This window comes from Lygodium microphyllum, chromosome 7 (genome assembly GCF_053477565.2).
Source record: "Lygodium microphyllum isolate KBCC chromosome 7, Lygodium_microphyllum_v1.1.10, whole genome shotgun sequence".
Lineage (NCBI taxonomy): Eukaryota > Viridiplantae > Streptophyta > Polypodiopsida > Schizaeales > Lygodiaceae > Lygodium > Lygodium microphyllum.
In genome coordinates this window covers 130,673,972-130,688,453 of record NC_141141.1, presented here as the reverse complement: position 1 = coordinate 130,688,453, position 14,482 = coordinate 130,673,972, and the positions used below count along the sequence as shown (strand labels likewise).

Genomic DNA, 14,482 nt, shown 5'->3' with positions numbered 1-14,482 from the left:
ACAAGAAGCTTGGTTGATATTGGAGCAGATGTTTGCAGGAAAGAATGAGACTCGCATCTCTTTCTTGAAGAAAGAGCTAGAGACTCTAAAGATGAATGAGGGTGATTCTATGCAGGATCATCTCAACAAAATTCAGGACTTGCGGGAGTAACTCATGAATGTGGATGAGTACTACTCAGATGCGCAGCTGATTTCTACGACATTGAATTCACTGCCTCCCTCTTACTTGGCTTTTCATGCTGCCTTGAACCTCACTATGAGGATTTCGAAAGAGCCCATCACTTTCATTCAGCTTGTCAGTTTGCTTCTAGAGGAGGAGCAAACTAGACGGAACAGTGGTGTGGATGGTATAGCCTCTGAGCAGGCTTTTATGTCAAGGCAGAAGGGTAAAAACAGCCAAGGGAAAAATGCTTCGCAGAGTTCTGGTAGTAGTAACACTTCACAGACAAGTCAGAAACAGGGGGGCACGCAAGCCAAGAAAGGAAAATGCCATTACTGCAAGAAGCCTGGCCACTACATCACTGAGTGCAGGAAGCGCATCGCCAAAGAGAAGAAGAAGGAGTCAGGGATGTCTGTTTCTGCAGCTCCTTCCACTGCTAGTGAGTCCGCGTCCTTTGTTGCAGACAGGGACTATTGTTTTTACACTTGCAGTTATGATGTCTCTTGGGCTGATAGAGCATTTAGCTCTACAGAAGATGCTGACACTTGGTTCTTTGACAGTGGTGCTTCACGGCATATCACATCTCGTAGAGATTTGTTTGCTTCTCTTGGTGCACCTCCCGTTGGGAAGTCTGTTCAGTGTGCTAATAATGCATCATACCCTGTTCGTGGTATTGGGGAGATTCAGCTTACAGCCATTGATGGCTCTATTCTCCGCCTACAGGATGCTTTGTATGTGCCTGGCATTAAGAAGAATCTGCTTTCCATTTCTTCTATGGCACGTTGTGGTTTGCAGGTCACCTTTGATGATGACCGTTGCATGGTCCGTGACAAGGAACACATGACATTGGTCTTGACACGTTCTCTGTGTCATGGGTTATATGAGTTGGATGCTCTTTCGGTAGATCAGTCTGCATATTTGACATCCACTCTTACTCCTGCTATGTTAGAGGCAGAGTTATGGCATGCTCGTTTGGGGCATGTAAACTATGGCAGCTTGATGCTATTACAGCGTACTCAGATGTTGGATGGATTACCTCTCTTGGAGAGACCTCCTGAGCATTTATGCGAGGGTTGCATTTTGGGGAAAATGCATCGTTTCTCTTTTCCCCGTGATGTTGCTTTTAGAGCAACAGCCAGATTGCAGCTTGTGCATTCGGATGTTTGTGGGCCCATGCAGACACAGTCATTGGGTGGTTGTTACTATTTTGTAACATTTATTGATGACTTTACACGTTTGTGCTGGGTCTACTGCTTGAAAAAGAAGTCAGAAGTGTATGATGCATTTTTGGCTTTCAGTGCACTTGTGGAAACTCAGTCTGGTTACAAGATTAAGACTCTCCGTTCGGACCGAGGGGGGGAATACATGTCCTCTATGCTGAATTCTTATTTGCAGCAGAAGGGCATTATCCATCAGTACACTACTGCATATACTCCACAGCAGAATGGGGTAGCAGAGAGGAAAAATCGGTCACTCATGGAGATGGCCAGATGTATGCTGAAGGCAAAGAGTTTGCCTCATAGTTTTTGGATGGAAGCCGTCATGTGCGCTTGCCACATTTTGAACAGATGCCCTACCAAGGCCTTGAAAACCGTCACACCTTTTGAGGCTTGGCACAGCCGCAAACCTTCTGTTGGCCACTTCCGTACTTTTGGGTGTCTTGCATATGCCCATATTCCACAGGTACTTCGAAAGAAGTTGGACAACAAGGCTGTAAAATGCATCTTTATGGGATATAGCAGCGAAAGCAAAGGCTACAGACTCTATGATCCCGTGACCAAGAAGGTTTTTGTCAGCAGGGATGTTGTATTTGATGAAAAATCAGAATTATCCTTGGCTGGTTTTGATACATATCAGGCTGCCCGTGATGTCTTTGAAGGGCTGCTGCCCATCACATTTGGTGATTCAGCTGGTACTTCAGCAAATGAACCTAATGTTCAGCCAGCTGCTCCTATGGAACATGCAGTAAATCAGCACATTGCTGAAACTGAAATTCAGCAGGAACTTGTACACAGTCAGGAAGCAAGACAGGTGCCTAGATGGTACACGCAGACTATGAGAGATAGTCATTTGGAAACACCCTTGGCTGGTCGTACTCGAAGGCAAACTCGACTGCATGATTCAGCACATTCCATGGAGTTTGTTATGGCAGCATGTACTCATGATAATGAGGAGCCTGAATGTTTTGAGGGTGCACGACATAGTGTGCATTGGATGGCAGCCATGCAAGCTGAATTGGATTCTATTCATAAGAATCATACTTGGGATTTGGTATCTTTGCCAGTTGGCAAGCGTGCCATTGGTACGAAATGGGTCTACAAATTGAAAAGGAATGTAGATGGATCCATAGATAAGTACAAGGCACGGCTGGTAGCTAAAGGCTACGCACAGAAAAAGGGCATTGACTATGAGGAGACCTTTGCTCCTACCTCCCGTATGACGACCATTCGGTCTATGATTGCCTTGGCTGCACATTTTGGTTGGAAAGTGCATCAGCTGGATATAAAGACTGCATTCTTACATGGGGAACTTCAGGAAGAAGTGTATGTACAGCAGCCCATTGGTTTTGCAGTTGAAGGCTCAGAAAATTTAGTATGCAAGCTGAAAAAAGCTCTATATGGTTTGAAACAAGCTCCACGAGCTTGGTACGCAAAGATAGATGCCTTCTTGCTTAGTCAGGGGTTTGTAAACAGCCCATCTGAGTCTACCCTTTATGTACATAAAGAGGGGGGATCCATGCTGATTTTGTGTCTATATGTAGACGACCTTTTGCTCACTGGAACACGTGCTGATCAGATTTCAGCATTCAAAAATAATTTACAGCAAACTTTTGACATGTCTGACTTGGGTATTTTGCACTATTACTTGGGCATCCAGTTTGTACATGATGCTAGAGGCATTGGATTATGTCAGTCAAGGTACATTGGGCAACTTCTTGAGAAGTTTGGCTTACAGGATTGCAAGCCAGTTTGTACACCCATGGAACCTGGGCTCAAACTGTCATTACATGATGACAGTGATTTGTTTGATATCCATACTTATGCTCCAGCAGTGGGATGTCTCATCTATCTATGCCACACTCGGCCAGACATACAGTTTGCCGTTTCAGTTTTGAGCAGGTACATGCATCAGCCTCGTTTGTCGCATTGGCAAGCTGTGAAGCGTGTGTTTCGTTACTTGCAGGGTACTAGAGCTCTTGGATTGCTTTATGCCAAGGGGGGACCACTGCAGTTACATGCTTACAGTGACTCTGATTGGGCTGGTGATTTTGATACTCGTCACTCCACTAGTGGCAATTGTTTCTTTCTTGGCTCGTCATGCATTTCTTGGCTTAGCAAGAAACAATCCACTGTTGCCACGTCGTCATGTGAAGCTAAGTACAAGGCAGCCTTCACTACTGCAGTTGAGTGCGTATGGCTTAGACGCTTACTTGCTGATTTGGATGTATCTGTTACGGAGCCTACTCCTTTATATACTGACAGTCAAAGTGCCATTGCAGTGGCACGGAACCCTGTGTTTCATGCTCGCACGAAACACATAGAGATTCACTACCACTTTGTCAGAGAGAGGCTACATGCAGGTGATATCAGCCTTGTCTACTGTCCTACCACCAGCAATGTGGCAGACATCTTCACCAAAGCTCTTCCACGAGACAAATTTGAAGCATTTCGCGATGCTTTGAATTTGACGCCCTTTGGTGGCGGATGATCCTTGTACACTTGATCACTCTTCACTCCAGGGGGGTTTGTTGGGTATCTCACACGCCTTACTTACGCCTACGCTCATATGGGAGTGTGCGGGTGATCACTAGGACACTGGGGCACTTTTTACTCTCGGTAGGAGAGGTTTTTTCCCCCAGGTTATGTGTACTATTTTGTATGTGCTTGTGGTGCACACTTACGGGCACTTACTGTGTTCGGGTGTGAACAGCCCCTTATAACTCTAAGGTATAAGGGTTATCATTTGTACTTTCAGCTAACACTCTATTCAGTACTATTGCATCGGGTGTCGTGCTCAACTCTGTCTCTCACTCTCACACTGTCTACTGCACTTCAGCTGCACCTCGATCCTCTCCCATCTGACAGTCCTAATGTGCAGGAACTACTGGAGACATAAAATACAATTTTCACTTTTTTGTTCAAGACTCTTGTAGTTATCCTATCATTCTTGGGCAACCTTACATTTCTAAAGTCCGCTTGGAAACAAAAGCTCTTGATGATGGTTTTTCCTATGCTCGAATCCGAAGCAAGGAAAATAAACGAGCTGTCCAATTTCTTACTGTGTGTGTTAAACATCATCGAAACAGAGATCGACTGCATGATTATCCTATGCCTCCTAATGCCCGAGAATTCAAGGGTTTTCGGGTTGCATTGCTATGAAAGGAGGCTATGGCAATGCCTCATGTAAAAAGATTGAGTCTCCTTATGCTACATAAACCGTGTCTCTAGTAAATCTGTATGTATGTACATCCAATAGTATGGACAATTATAAGTCACTTCTAGCCATGACTAAAGCTGAAAGAAAATATTTATGTCATGTAAAAAGGGAGCTGAAAACTTATGATATGATGGCTGAAAATGAAGATATTTCGGACATTTTTTTTGGACTGGTTACTACTGACACATTGGCTGAAATATATGCAGCTACTCATGTAGAAAATCAGGCTGGAAATCAGTCCATAGAAGTATGTACATTGGATTTTTATCAAACAATTCAAGAATTTATTGAGTAGGAAGACATTGGTTTACTCAACAAGGCTGAAGCGCAAGTGGAGATGAAATACAAGACAGTGGATAAGAAAGTCACGCCTGTGGCAGTTCCACTACCTCCTGAAAGTGAAGGGCTGGCTGATAGGGTAGCAAATCAGTCAAGTCTTCATGATCCTTCCAACATTGGTCACAAGTTTACATCTGAAAGTATAAAAGAACTCAAAATAGGTGAAAATTCTTTCCTTTCACCCGCTAAAAAACACTCTTTTATACAAATGCTAATGAAACATGAAAAAGATTTTGCATTTCAACCAAGTAAAATAAGCTGTCTGGATCCAAATATTGTGGCTCCTATGGTCATTTTTACGATCCCACATGTTCCTTGGAATCTGAAGCCCATTCCCGTTCCAAGGGCACATTTACCCAAATTATTGGAACTTCTAAATGAGAAGATTAGAATGAATATTTTAGAACCTTCTTCAGCACCTTACTCAAATCGATAGTTTACCGTATCCAAGAAGAATGGATCTTTACGATTCATCTAAGATCTACAGCCTGTTAATCGTGTCACAATCCGAAATGTTGGTTCGGGTCCAATTGTTGACGAGTTTGTTGAAGCTTTTACAAGTAGAGAAATTTATTCTATGGGCGACCTATATTCAGGATATGACCAATTTCAGCTTTCATTAGAAAGCCGAGACATTACCACAATGAAGACACCTCTTGGATTGGTCCGCATGTGCACTCTACCACAAGATGCAACAAACTCCGTAGCCCATATGATTAATGCCATGCACAAAGTCTTAAGGGACTTTATTCCACAACTTACTCTTCCATTTCTTGATGATATACCTATCAAGGGATGTGAAGTCAATGAAAAGAATGAGGAGCTTGACAAAGATGGCTGCAGAACATTTGTAGTTAACCATATTTATGATTGTGACAGGATTTTGACAAGGCTAGAAGAGGTACATTTTACCCTTTCTGAAGCTAAGTCGATTTTTGGAGTAGAAGAAGTCCTAGTAGTCGGTGGCCCCTATGGACGCAAACCTTCGCCAATCAAGATAGATGCTATCAGCAGAATACAAGGAAAATGCACAAATGTTTCAGAAGTAAGAAGATTTCTTGGCGCATGCGTATTCTATCTCATATGGATACCACATTTTGCTCATGTAGCCGAAAATCTTTATCAATTATTAAGAAAAGGCCAAAGATTCTCTTGCGGTAATGAGCATACTCTCACTATGTGTAAATTAAAGAAGCTGTTAATTTCAGCCCCCACTCTTAAAAGGGATGATTATTCAAATGGTCAACCCATTACTCTTAATGTGGATACAAGTCCCATTGGGATAGGATGGGCTGTTGGCCAAGAGGATCTTGAAGGTAACAAGTATGCAATTCCTTTTGGAGCAAAAGTTCTCAATGAATATCAAAGAAGGTATGCACAAGTAAAAAGGGAATTGTGGGGAGTTGTAACAGCATTAAAGTGTGATCATGAATACTTTATAGGTGCTTCCGTAGTGGTAGAAACTGATTAAGATGGATTGCATATATTAAATTTCTCAACCCCGAATTAAAGCATATTGCAAGAAAGTCGAATCGAGTTGTTGACATGCTATCACATGCAAGATATGACAATGAAGAAGAGCTAATGGAAGAAGATGAAGTTGAAGAATCTATACTTGTTGAATTTCATTCCATGGCTGCTGAAAATACCTTTTCAGTTATTGCATATACTAGTCCAAGGCTGAAAACAACAGGGTGATCAACTAAAAGCCCGCATGCTCATTGCATTGCTCAAGTTGTAGTTCATTTCCTTGAAGAAGATTGGCTGAAGATCGGCCAATATTTGAGCACAATGAAGAAGAAGGAGACTTGGACTGATGAGGAGTTCAAGCATATCAAGAGAAAAGCTTATGGCTTTTTTATTAAAGAAGGACATCTATGGAAGCACGCAAAGTCAAAGAAAAATATTAGTGGCCAAACATGTATCGAGATATAGCACATTTTTTTGAAACCTATTATGTGTGTCAGATGTATTCTGTGGTCAAGCATCGAGATGGGTTATAACTAACTTATCCCTTGTCTATACATTATAGATGGGTTATTGATCTTGTAACCATGCCTACAGGAATATGGAATATGCGGTATTTAGTGCTTGTAAGAGAGGATCTAACCAATCAAGTTGAAGGCAAAGCCTTAACAACCAAGACCACTCAAGCTATTTGTCATTTTTTTGCTTGAAGATGTGTTTTGCAGATATGGTTGTATGGGTAAAGTAACTGCAAATAGAGGAGAATTGGATGTTGATGAGACACGCAACTTCTTTGCTCAATTAGGTATCAAGCTGGCTTTGACATCATCCTACAATCTTGAAGACAATGGAAAGAGTGAGAGAGGTCATCAACCTATTCTTAAAGCTCTAGCAAAGTCTTGTAGAGGAAAGATCAAAGAATGGCTTAAAATGCTACCTTTTGCATTATGGGTTGACTGGACTACTCACAGTTCAGTGACTGGGTATATGCCAGCTGAACTTATACATGGACAACAACCAATTATGCTAATTGAAGAATCTATTCTCACATGGAGTCTTCTACCTTGGGAGGAAGGCATCAGTAGAGAAGAGTTGCTGACTTTGCGCATATGGCAGCTAGAAAGAAGGCCTGAAGATATTCAAGCAGCTATTGAGAAGCTAAAGATAGCAAGACTAAAGAATAAAAGAAGATTTGGTAAGCGACATTGACTTTGGCCAAGAGCAATTCAAGAAAATGACTGGGTGCTTGTCTATGACAGCAGCTTAGATAATCAATACAGTGCTTCTAGGAAGATGGTAAAGTGGTAAAGGTCATTCATGACAATGCCACATATTCATTGGCTGAATTGGATGGGACCAGTATAAAGATACCCGTAGCTGGAAAAAGAATCAAGCTCTTCAAACGAAAAGAAAGTTCAACATATGAGTTAGAAGACTTGAATATAATTCAAGAGCATGAAGACATAGAAGAAGAAGAAGAGATAGAAGATGAAGATATCGACATGGAAGAAGATACTTCTTCTAACACTGCAAATCCGTAAGATTTTGGCACATGCCAGAGGATGTGCAGGTTAGGAGGGGGTGGATATCATGCCGCTACACCCACACCGTGTAAAAAAATCTAGAGTATGGCTTTCTTTTAGATTTAGAGAGCCAATGCCACTTTAAGCATTAGTGTTAGTGTCTATGGTTCAAAATACAAGATTTTTTTGGATAAGTTTTTAGCCAATTTTTGATATTATAGATATTATCTCTTGTAAAAATCCATAAAACTATAGACAACTTCTAGATCAGGATGACATGTAAAAGAAAGCATGTAGCTTTCAGCCAATTTGAAATGATTTTATGTAAAAAGAGAGATTGATGAAATCGCGTGATCACTGTTTTCAAGCAATGAACAACACTTCGAAGGGAGAGATGAAGAAGGAGTGATCTGGAAAAATTCTATCCAGGTGTACAAGTATTTTACCCCCCTTTTGGAGCCAATAGAAGCATCAGATTGGTGATCTAAGCAGCATAGAGGAAGGTATTATTTTATACATGTTTTTGTCTATTAGAGTTATATCTTCTCATAATGTTGAAAGAAACTGACAGGCTTCATCTCTGTTAGTATTCTTTTACATTTTCTAACTCTTTTTTGGAGTATTCTTCTACGTCTTCAATTTCTTTGAATCCCTTCTCTTCCGTCTACTCCTCTCCCTGAATCTACCTTCACCCTGCTATCTCTTATCTTTAAGAACTTGGCTTGAAACCTTCAAGCCTTCTCTTATCTCTACCATCTCTAGAGTCTAAGCTCTTGAACCCCCCATACATTCTTCTCTTGCCAAACCCCTGTGGTGACCTTCAACCCTACGCGCTGCGACAACACGATAAGCGACTAAATCCAAGTCGTCCTTATCTCAACTCTTAGAACATCAGCCCTAATAACTAAATTTAGCTCAAATCAATTGAGGGGAAATGTAGGATAGTCTATGCTATAGTCAAGGGTGGAGTCAAAGGGTGAGAGCTGGTTGATATCTAGCCCATGTAAGCTCATCCAAGTTGCCATGCTAGCTATTTGGAGGAATTCAATGCCAATCTAGAATATATGTGGCACGAGAGCTCCCATATGTGTAAGAAATTCACTGCTCTAAAGAGTATCTTCACAACCATAAGTGCTCCCCCTAACTCTACTCTGATGATAGGGAGTGGGGTGGAGGGCTTACACCTCATCATGTGTGATATCATCATCGTCAATGGGCTGTCTATGTGGTCCCAGACATCATAATGGTCCCTCTGGGCCAGTATGGTCAATGAGTAAGGCAACCTCAATCCATTGGGCATTTTCTTTGGTGACATGTTCCATTGTTTCCATTTCTTTCTTGCCCCTTCAACTACGTCAGCCCATGTATGCATGTCCTTCTTAATGCATTCCATTTCATTTTTCAATTCAGGTGCCACCAATGATGGCTTTTGTATATCAATTTTTCCTTATATGCTAGTATGTTCTTGCAAGCATCTAACTAAGATTTCAGCTCAGTAATTTCTTTGTATCACACACACACACACACAGAGTTCTTGATTCGAGACCGCACATGGTTGACCACCAAAGCCAATGCACTTTGGCCCAAGATGTCTCTCAAGTAGTCATCAAACCTCTATCTCACATTTGGATCAGTAGATGCAGAGTGGAGCAACCATGACTGATGCCCAGTAACAGCAGCTATTGTGTGATCTCTTGAGGTTGTCTTGAGTTGACAAAGAGAGAGAATGCAAGCTTCAAGTATGGCAATGATGGCTGAAAGCAGATAGAAAGAACATGGAAATGGCTCTTGTAAGGAAAGTGATAATAATAGGATCGTGGGGATGAAAGAGTGGCCTGCCCATGATCTCCTTTTATGAAATTTTAGGAAATTTTCTTATAAAATCTTCTAGAATGTTGTCTTTTGAAATGATTGTTTGGAGTTTCTGTTTGAGGCTGTATGAGAGTTTTGGAAACTAGCAATTACTTAAAATATTAACTTATGCTAAGACCATTTTTTCCCAAAACAAAGAGAAATCTATCAAAAATACCTCGGAGAAAATCCCCCCGAGGTGAAGTATAAAGTAGTACAAACCCTTTAAAGAGTTGATAAGTACATCGTAAAGTACAATGGTTGTGTGAACAACCAATCTAATTGGCAATAATGCCAGACTGTATGAGGGGTTTCTTTGAAAGAAGTGTTGGAGTCCTAGGTCTGCAAGAAGGCATCTCCCTCCTCCTCCTCCTCTTAGAGTCACCTTGCAGCCTCTCCCATCTCCCATGGAGAGCAAGGACGATCTCTGTCCAAATCTTCACAAGACTCTGCAGTGGAGGCATCCTATAGATCTATAGTGTGGCTACACCTTGCAGTCCAAATGTACCAAGCAATAATACTAGCATCAGCTCCATCGATAATAGTGTCCTTGGGTCCACTGTCCTCAGGAGTAAACTGGAGTAGGACATGCTCAGCCTCTATTTGTGACCCAAGCTACAACCCCCCAAGTCATAACCATGGTATCTAATGTGCCATGAAAGGACATCCTGAGGGCTCTCCTCCATACCTCCTGGACTTTGGGACAATCCCATAAGCAGTGTCTCTGGGTCTCCTGTAGCTCCCCACATCTTGCACATGCCACTAGGAAATGCCATATCCAAGCCATGTACCAACTGCTAAGCTCCTATGAGCTAAAAGCTATTGAAAGAGGAATATCTTCCTAGGCCTAAACCTGTCGTCTAGCAACACAGGCTGAAAATCTTGGCACCTTGATATCTGTTAGTCACAAAGGCAAGGGGAAGGGGGAGACTCTACTTTGCACTAACTCAAAAGCCTATGTCAAGCAGGAACCGAGTTTGTTATTTCTAGTAGCTTTATCAATCGAAGGGTTCTCCCTCTAGAGCAAGATAACCTTTCTATTTACAAACAAACACTATCCTAGAAGGCCAAAGAACCCAACTCTTCAAGAAACGTCTCTCTCTCCTCTCAACAAGAAAGTGAGTTTAATCTGCATTGAAACACTCTCTGTGCCAATCTCCAAGGTCACCTAAGGGTGTGGAGATCTCCATTCCCCAAGCAGCTACTGTTTGGGACTTCCACCTTCTATTCAAATGTGTAACCGATGGCTAAGAATGGAGGCAAGTAGGGAGATCTCCATTCCCTTGTTTTTGATTTCTTTTTTTTTTGTGTGTGTATGGGCAATGCGCTAGCAGGGGTGGTGTTGAGCTAGAGTTAGGAAAGGCACAAGCATAGGAAGAGAAAGCTAAGGGAGGAGGAGAGGCAAGAGAAAAGTACTGAGAAGGCTGCAAGGTGACAAGCTCATAAAGCACATAGGGTTGGAGAAGGAGGGGAGACTGAGGGCATAGGGATGAAGGAGATTTGTGGTTGAGGAGGGCAGCATGGGGCTGGAGAGGAGGGTGGAGGGCTCAAGGCATGGAGTTGAAGAGGGGTGCAAAGGATGAACTAGAATAAGATGTACAAGGAGGCAATATCTGGCATATCAATCCTTCAGAAAAGACCACAAATATCTACTAGGAAGGCTTTACTTAACACTGCCATTTTAACTCATAATGTTACTAGAGACTTTAACTAGGGCTTGAGAGTTTTGATCGAACTCTAAAAGAACAGTGGTGTGAATCAAAATTTAATGATACAAGAAAATAACATAAAAGATCATGAAAACGTACTTTTTCATAGGCATCAATGGCCTTTTGATAGTAGCCTGATGAATAATAAAGGTGTCCCAAAAGTATCCATCCTACTGCATGTGACTCACATGGCATAAGGCTGTCTTTGATCAATTTCTCAGCCTGGTTGTAATCATTCACCAGTTGATAGGCTCTTGCTAAGCACAACTTGTACTCAATATTGCCATAGGGAGTTGCATGTTCAAATGTCAAAATCTGTTGTGCTTCTACAGGCAGATGGAGATCTAACAGAAGTAAAGCTGTGTCAAAATAGGGATTATCTGAGACATGATTATGAAGGATAGAATAACAGAGACTAAAAGGATGTTGTAAAAGAGCCGAAGTAAGCTGGTGCTTGACGGAAGAATTCATTGTAGCCTTCCAGTTTGTATGAAGGCTTTCTGCTCTGTAAAACGATCTGCATGCATTTTCTTTCTCATCTTGTGTTACATAGATCTGATTGTATCAAGATAACAATAGGATTTGTTAGGAGCGAGGACACCAGAACCAGACTTTCTTCAACCAAGTATCTTAAAGATTGCAGTGAAGAAAAAAAACGCCTATTTTGGTGCATGTGTAGCTTCTAGTATGAGGCTCATAAAAATAGAACTGCACACACTAGACTTAGAGGTCTCCTTTTTTGCTTTCAGAACTTTACCCAAATTTTGACAGACTTTTTCCTGCAGGAGAAAAGTACATTGACATAGCACAGCAGGCTGTTCACACTGGAAAAATCTCACGTTCAAGTTACACAATAGAGTGAGTGAGTTCTTTGAGCCAATAATCAAGAGGGGTAGATAATCTGAATCCTGATGTGCTTGAATGCTTCTGATTCCACAAGACACATTCACTTTCCAAGAACAAAATTATTGCATTATCTTGTTTGATAGGCATGCCTTGTTGCTTCAAGTTACCACATTTCAGTTTCATCTCGTTTGCCAGTTTCGTAACTTCAGCATCATGTGAGTTAGTAGGCTTTTTGGCCTGCCAAAGGGAAGGCCAGTGGTTTTATGGATGGTGCTTTTTTTTGGGCATGTCAAGGTATTTTAGAAATGAGAATAGTTTTGAAAATATTATTGAGTGACAACAATATTCTCCACTTCCCATCTCGTGGCAAGGCTAGACTACCACAAGGAATTGCAGCCTTGGGTGCATTAGAATGTCTGTGTACACACGTGTAGTTTGAGGAACCCTGAACTAAGCTATGGCTATTTGACACATTGGTCACACCGACGTTTCTCTGTGGTGCTGAGATTTGGCAACCCAGCCTCTATTACACTAGGACAGAGCCAATTGGGGGGGACATGATAGACTAGAGGCTCGAAAGAGACTACCATGATGGCTGGCCGCATATGGACTGGATGATTATAAGGACCATTGGTCGTTATAATAGAATGGATGATTTGTAGCAATCCATTAGTCATTCATGAGATCCTCAAAGCAGATCTAGGTGTAGCACCCTCTTGTCACAGAGACTCTCTTCAAGCGGTGACATTCCTTCATAGATTGTGGGATCTCTCACATCAGAGATATCCACATTCACCACTTATATCCTCCAAAGAAGTGGCCATAAAGCATGACACTCACTGCTGTTATTTGACACTTATATCCTCCAAACAGTTGGCTGTGGATGGAGACACTCATTGCTGGTATGCACAGATACACGTGACTGAACTTGCATTGGATCAGGCTAGATGTTCTACCACCTTTCGACTTTCAACTATAGCCTTGATTGCCCTCACCTTTCACTCATCCACTCAGAGTGGAACAGGTGATAAGGATGGGCGTTGTATAACTAGACATTGAGAGGACTTTAGTGAGCCTAGTGCAGCTGCATGGTGGGGAGATGCTACAGTTAGACACATTTTCTTCACCTCTCTGAGGATAAATTAATAAGAAGGCCAACATTCATGGGAACTCCCCTATCACATGGCCTCAGATGTGTCACTGGTCAACTCCACACCTCATCACAAGAATGTAAAGGACCACATTTGACAGCTTTCTTGGATAGAGGTCATGTCAGAGGAGCACTAGATTTGCCAATGTACAATGTACTATGAGATTGCACAGAGATACCACCTCTTTTAGGAGGGTTTTGGTCCCCTATGTCAGGTCAGGGAGTGTGAGGACAGAGATGCTTGGGATATTGCTCCTAGAGCTTCAACAGCATAGGAAGAGGCATAGGAGAAAGCTCCTCGGATCCACCTACACAAAGAGCCCTAACAGACTTCTTTTAGCAATATTGTAGAATAGCTAGCATCCCTCACCTTCATAGGTACTTGTACCCCTAGGCCAAACCCATGAAGAAATCTTGAGCTCTCCACAGGGTGAGATGCTGACCCCTAGGAGATGACCACCCTGCCCTTGCAACTAGTAGATCCATGCCATCATCACCTACTATAGCAGACGCCTATCAAGACACCTTACCCCCAACATGGAGCAGATACTACAGCAGCCCATAAGATGGATACTGGAGGCCAAACCGACCTTGTGATGCCAATAGATTTAGTCCTTGAGAGAGGATTGTACCACATCCTTTTACTCATCAATTATTATTTTCCTTCGTAGACTTAGTTTTCACAAGTTTCCATTTCATTTCATTTTCATTTATAATGGCCTTGCATATCAGCCCCGTTCTACAAGACACTTATTTCCAACTTAGTGGGAGAGGGACCAGCATAGTGGATTATGTGCTCATGCCCCTCCCTCATTGATACCAAAGATCCAAGACTTCTTTATCTCCACCCAAACCCACTGGTGTTGCCTCAAAACATGCATACCCTACCTTCATGATTGTTGGATGCCCCCTTGCTCATCACAACACCTTCCAGGGATGATGTCACCAGCCGCATTCTGGGGTACCCACTTCTAGCTTAGTGGGAGAGAGGCCACCATAG

General features: G+C 42.1%; 1 protein-coding gene and 1 long non-coding RNA gene across 3 annotated transcripts in view; one reads left to right on the top strand and one right to left on the bottom strand.

Moving 5' to 3' along the window:
• The window catches only part of LOC148033956 (cilia- and flagella-associated protein 70-like), a 173,696-nt gene that overhangs the window by 36,400 nt on the left and 122,814 nt on the right, over positions 1–14,482 (bottom strand). For both annotated transcript variants that reach the window (XM_087681937.1, XM_087681938.1), the window contains exon 6: positions 11,586–12,041. In XM_087681937.1, the coding sequence (XP_087538063.1) occupies positions 11,586–12,041 (456 nt within the window). The remainder of the gene's footprint in view (positions 1–11,585; positions 12,042–14,482) is intronic.
• LOC148033957 (uncharacterized) overlaps positions 1–14,482 on the top strand; it is an 88,567-nt gene that overhangs the window by 41,175 nt on the left and 32,910 nt on the right. The window contains exon 2 of the long non-coding RNA XR_015691395.1: positions 12,272–12,344. This is a non-coding gene — a long non-coding RNA (uncharacterized LOC148033957). The remainder of the gene's footprint in view (positions 1–12,271; positions 12,345–14,482) is intronic.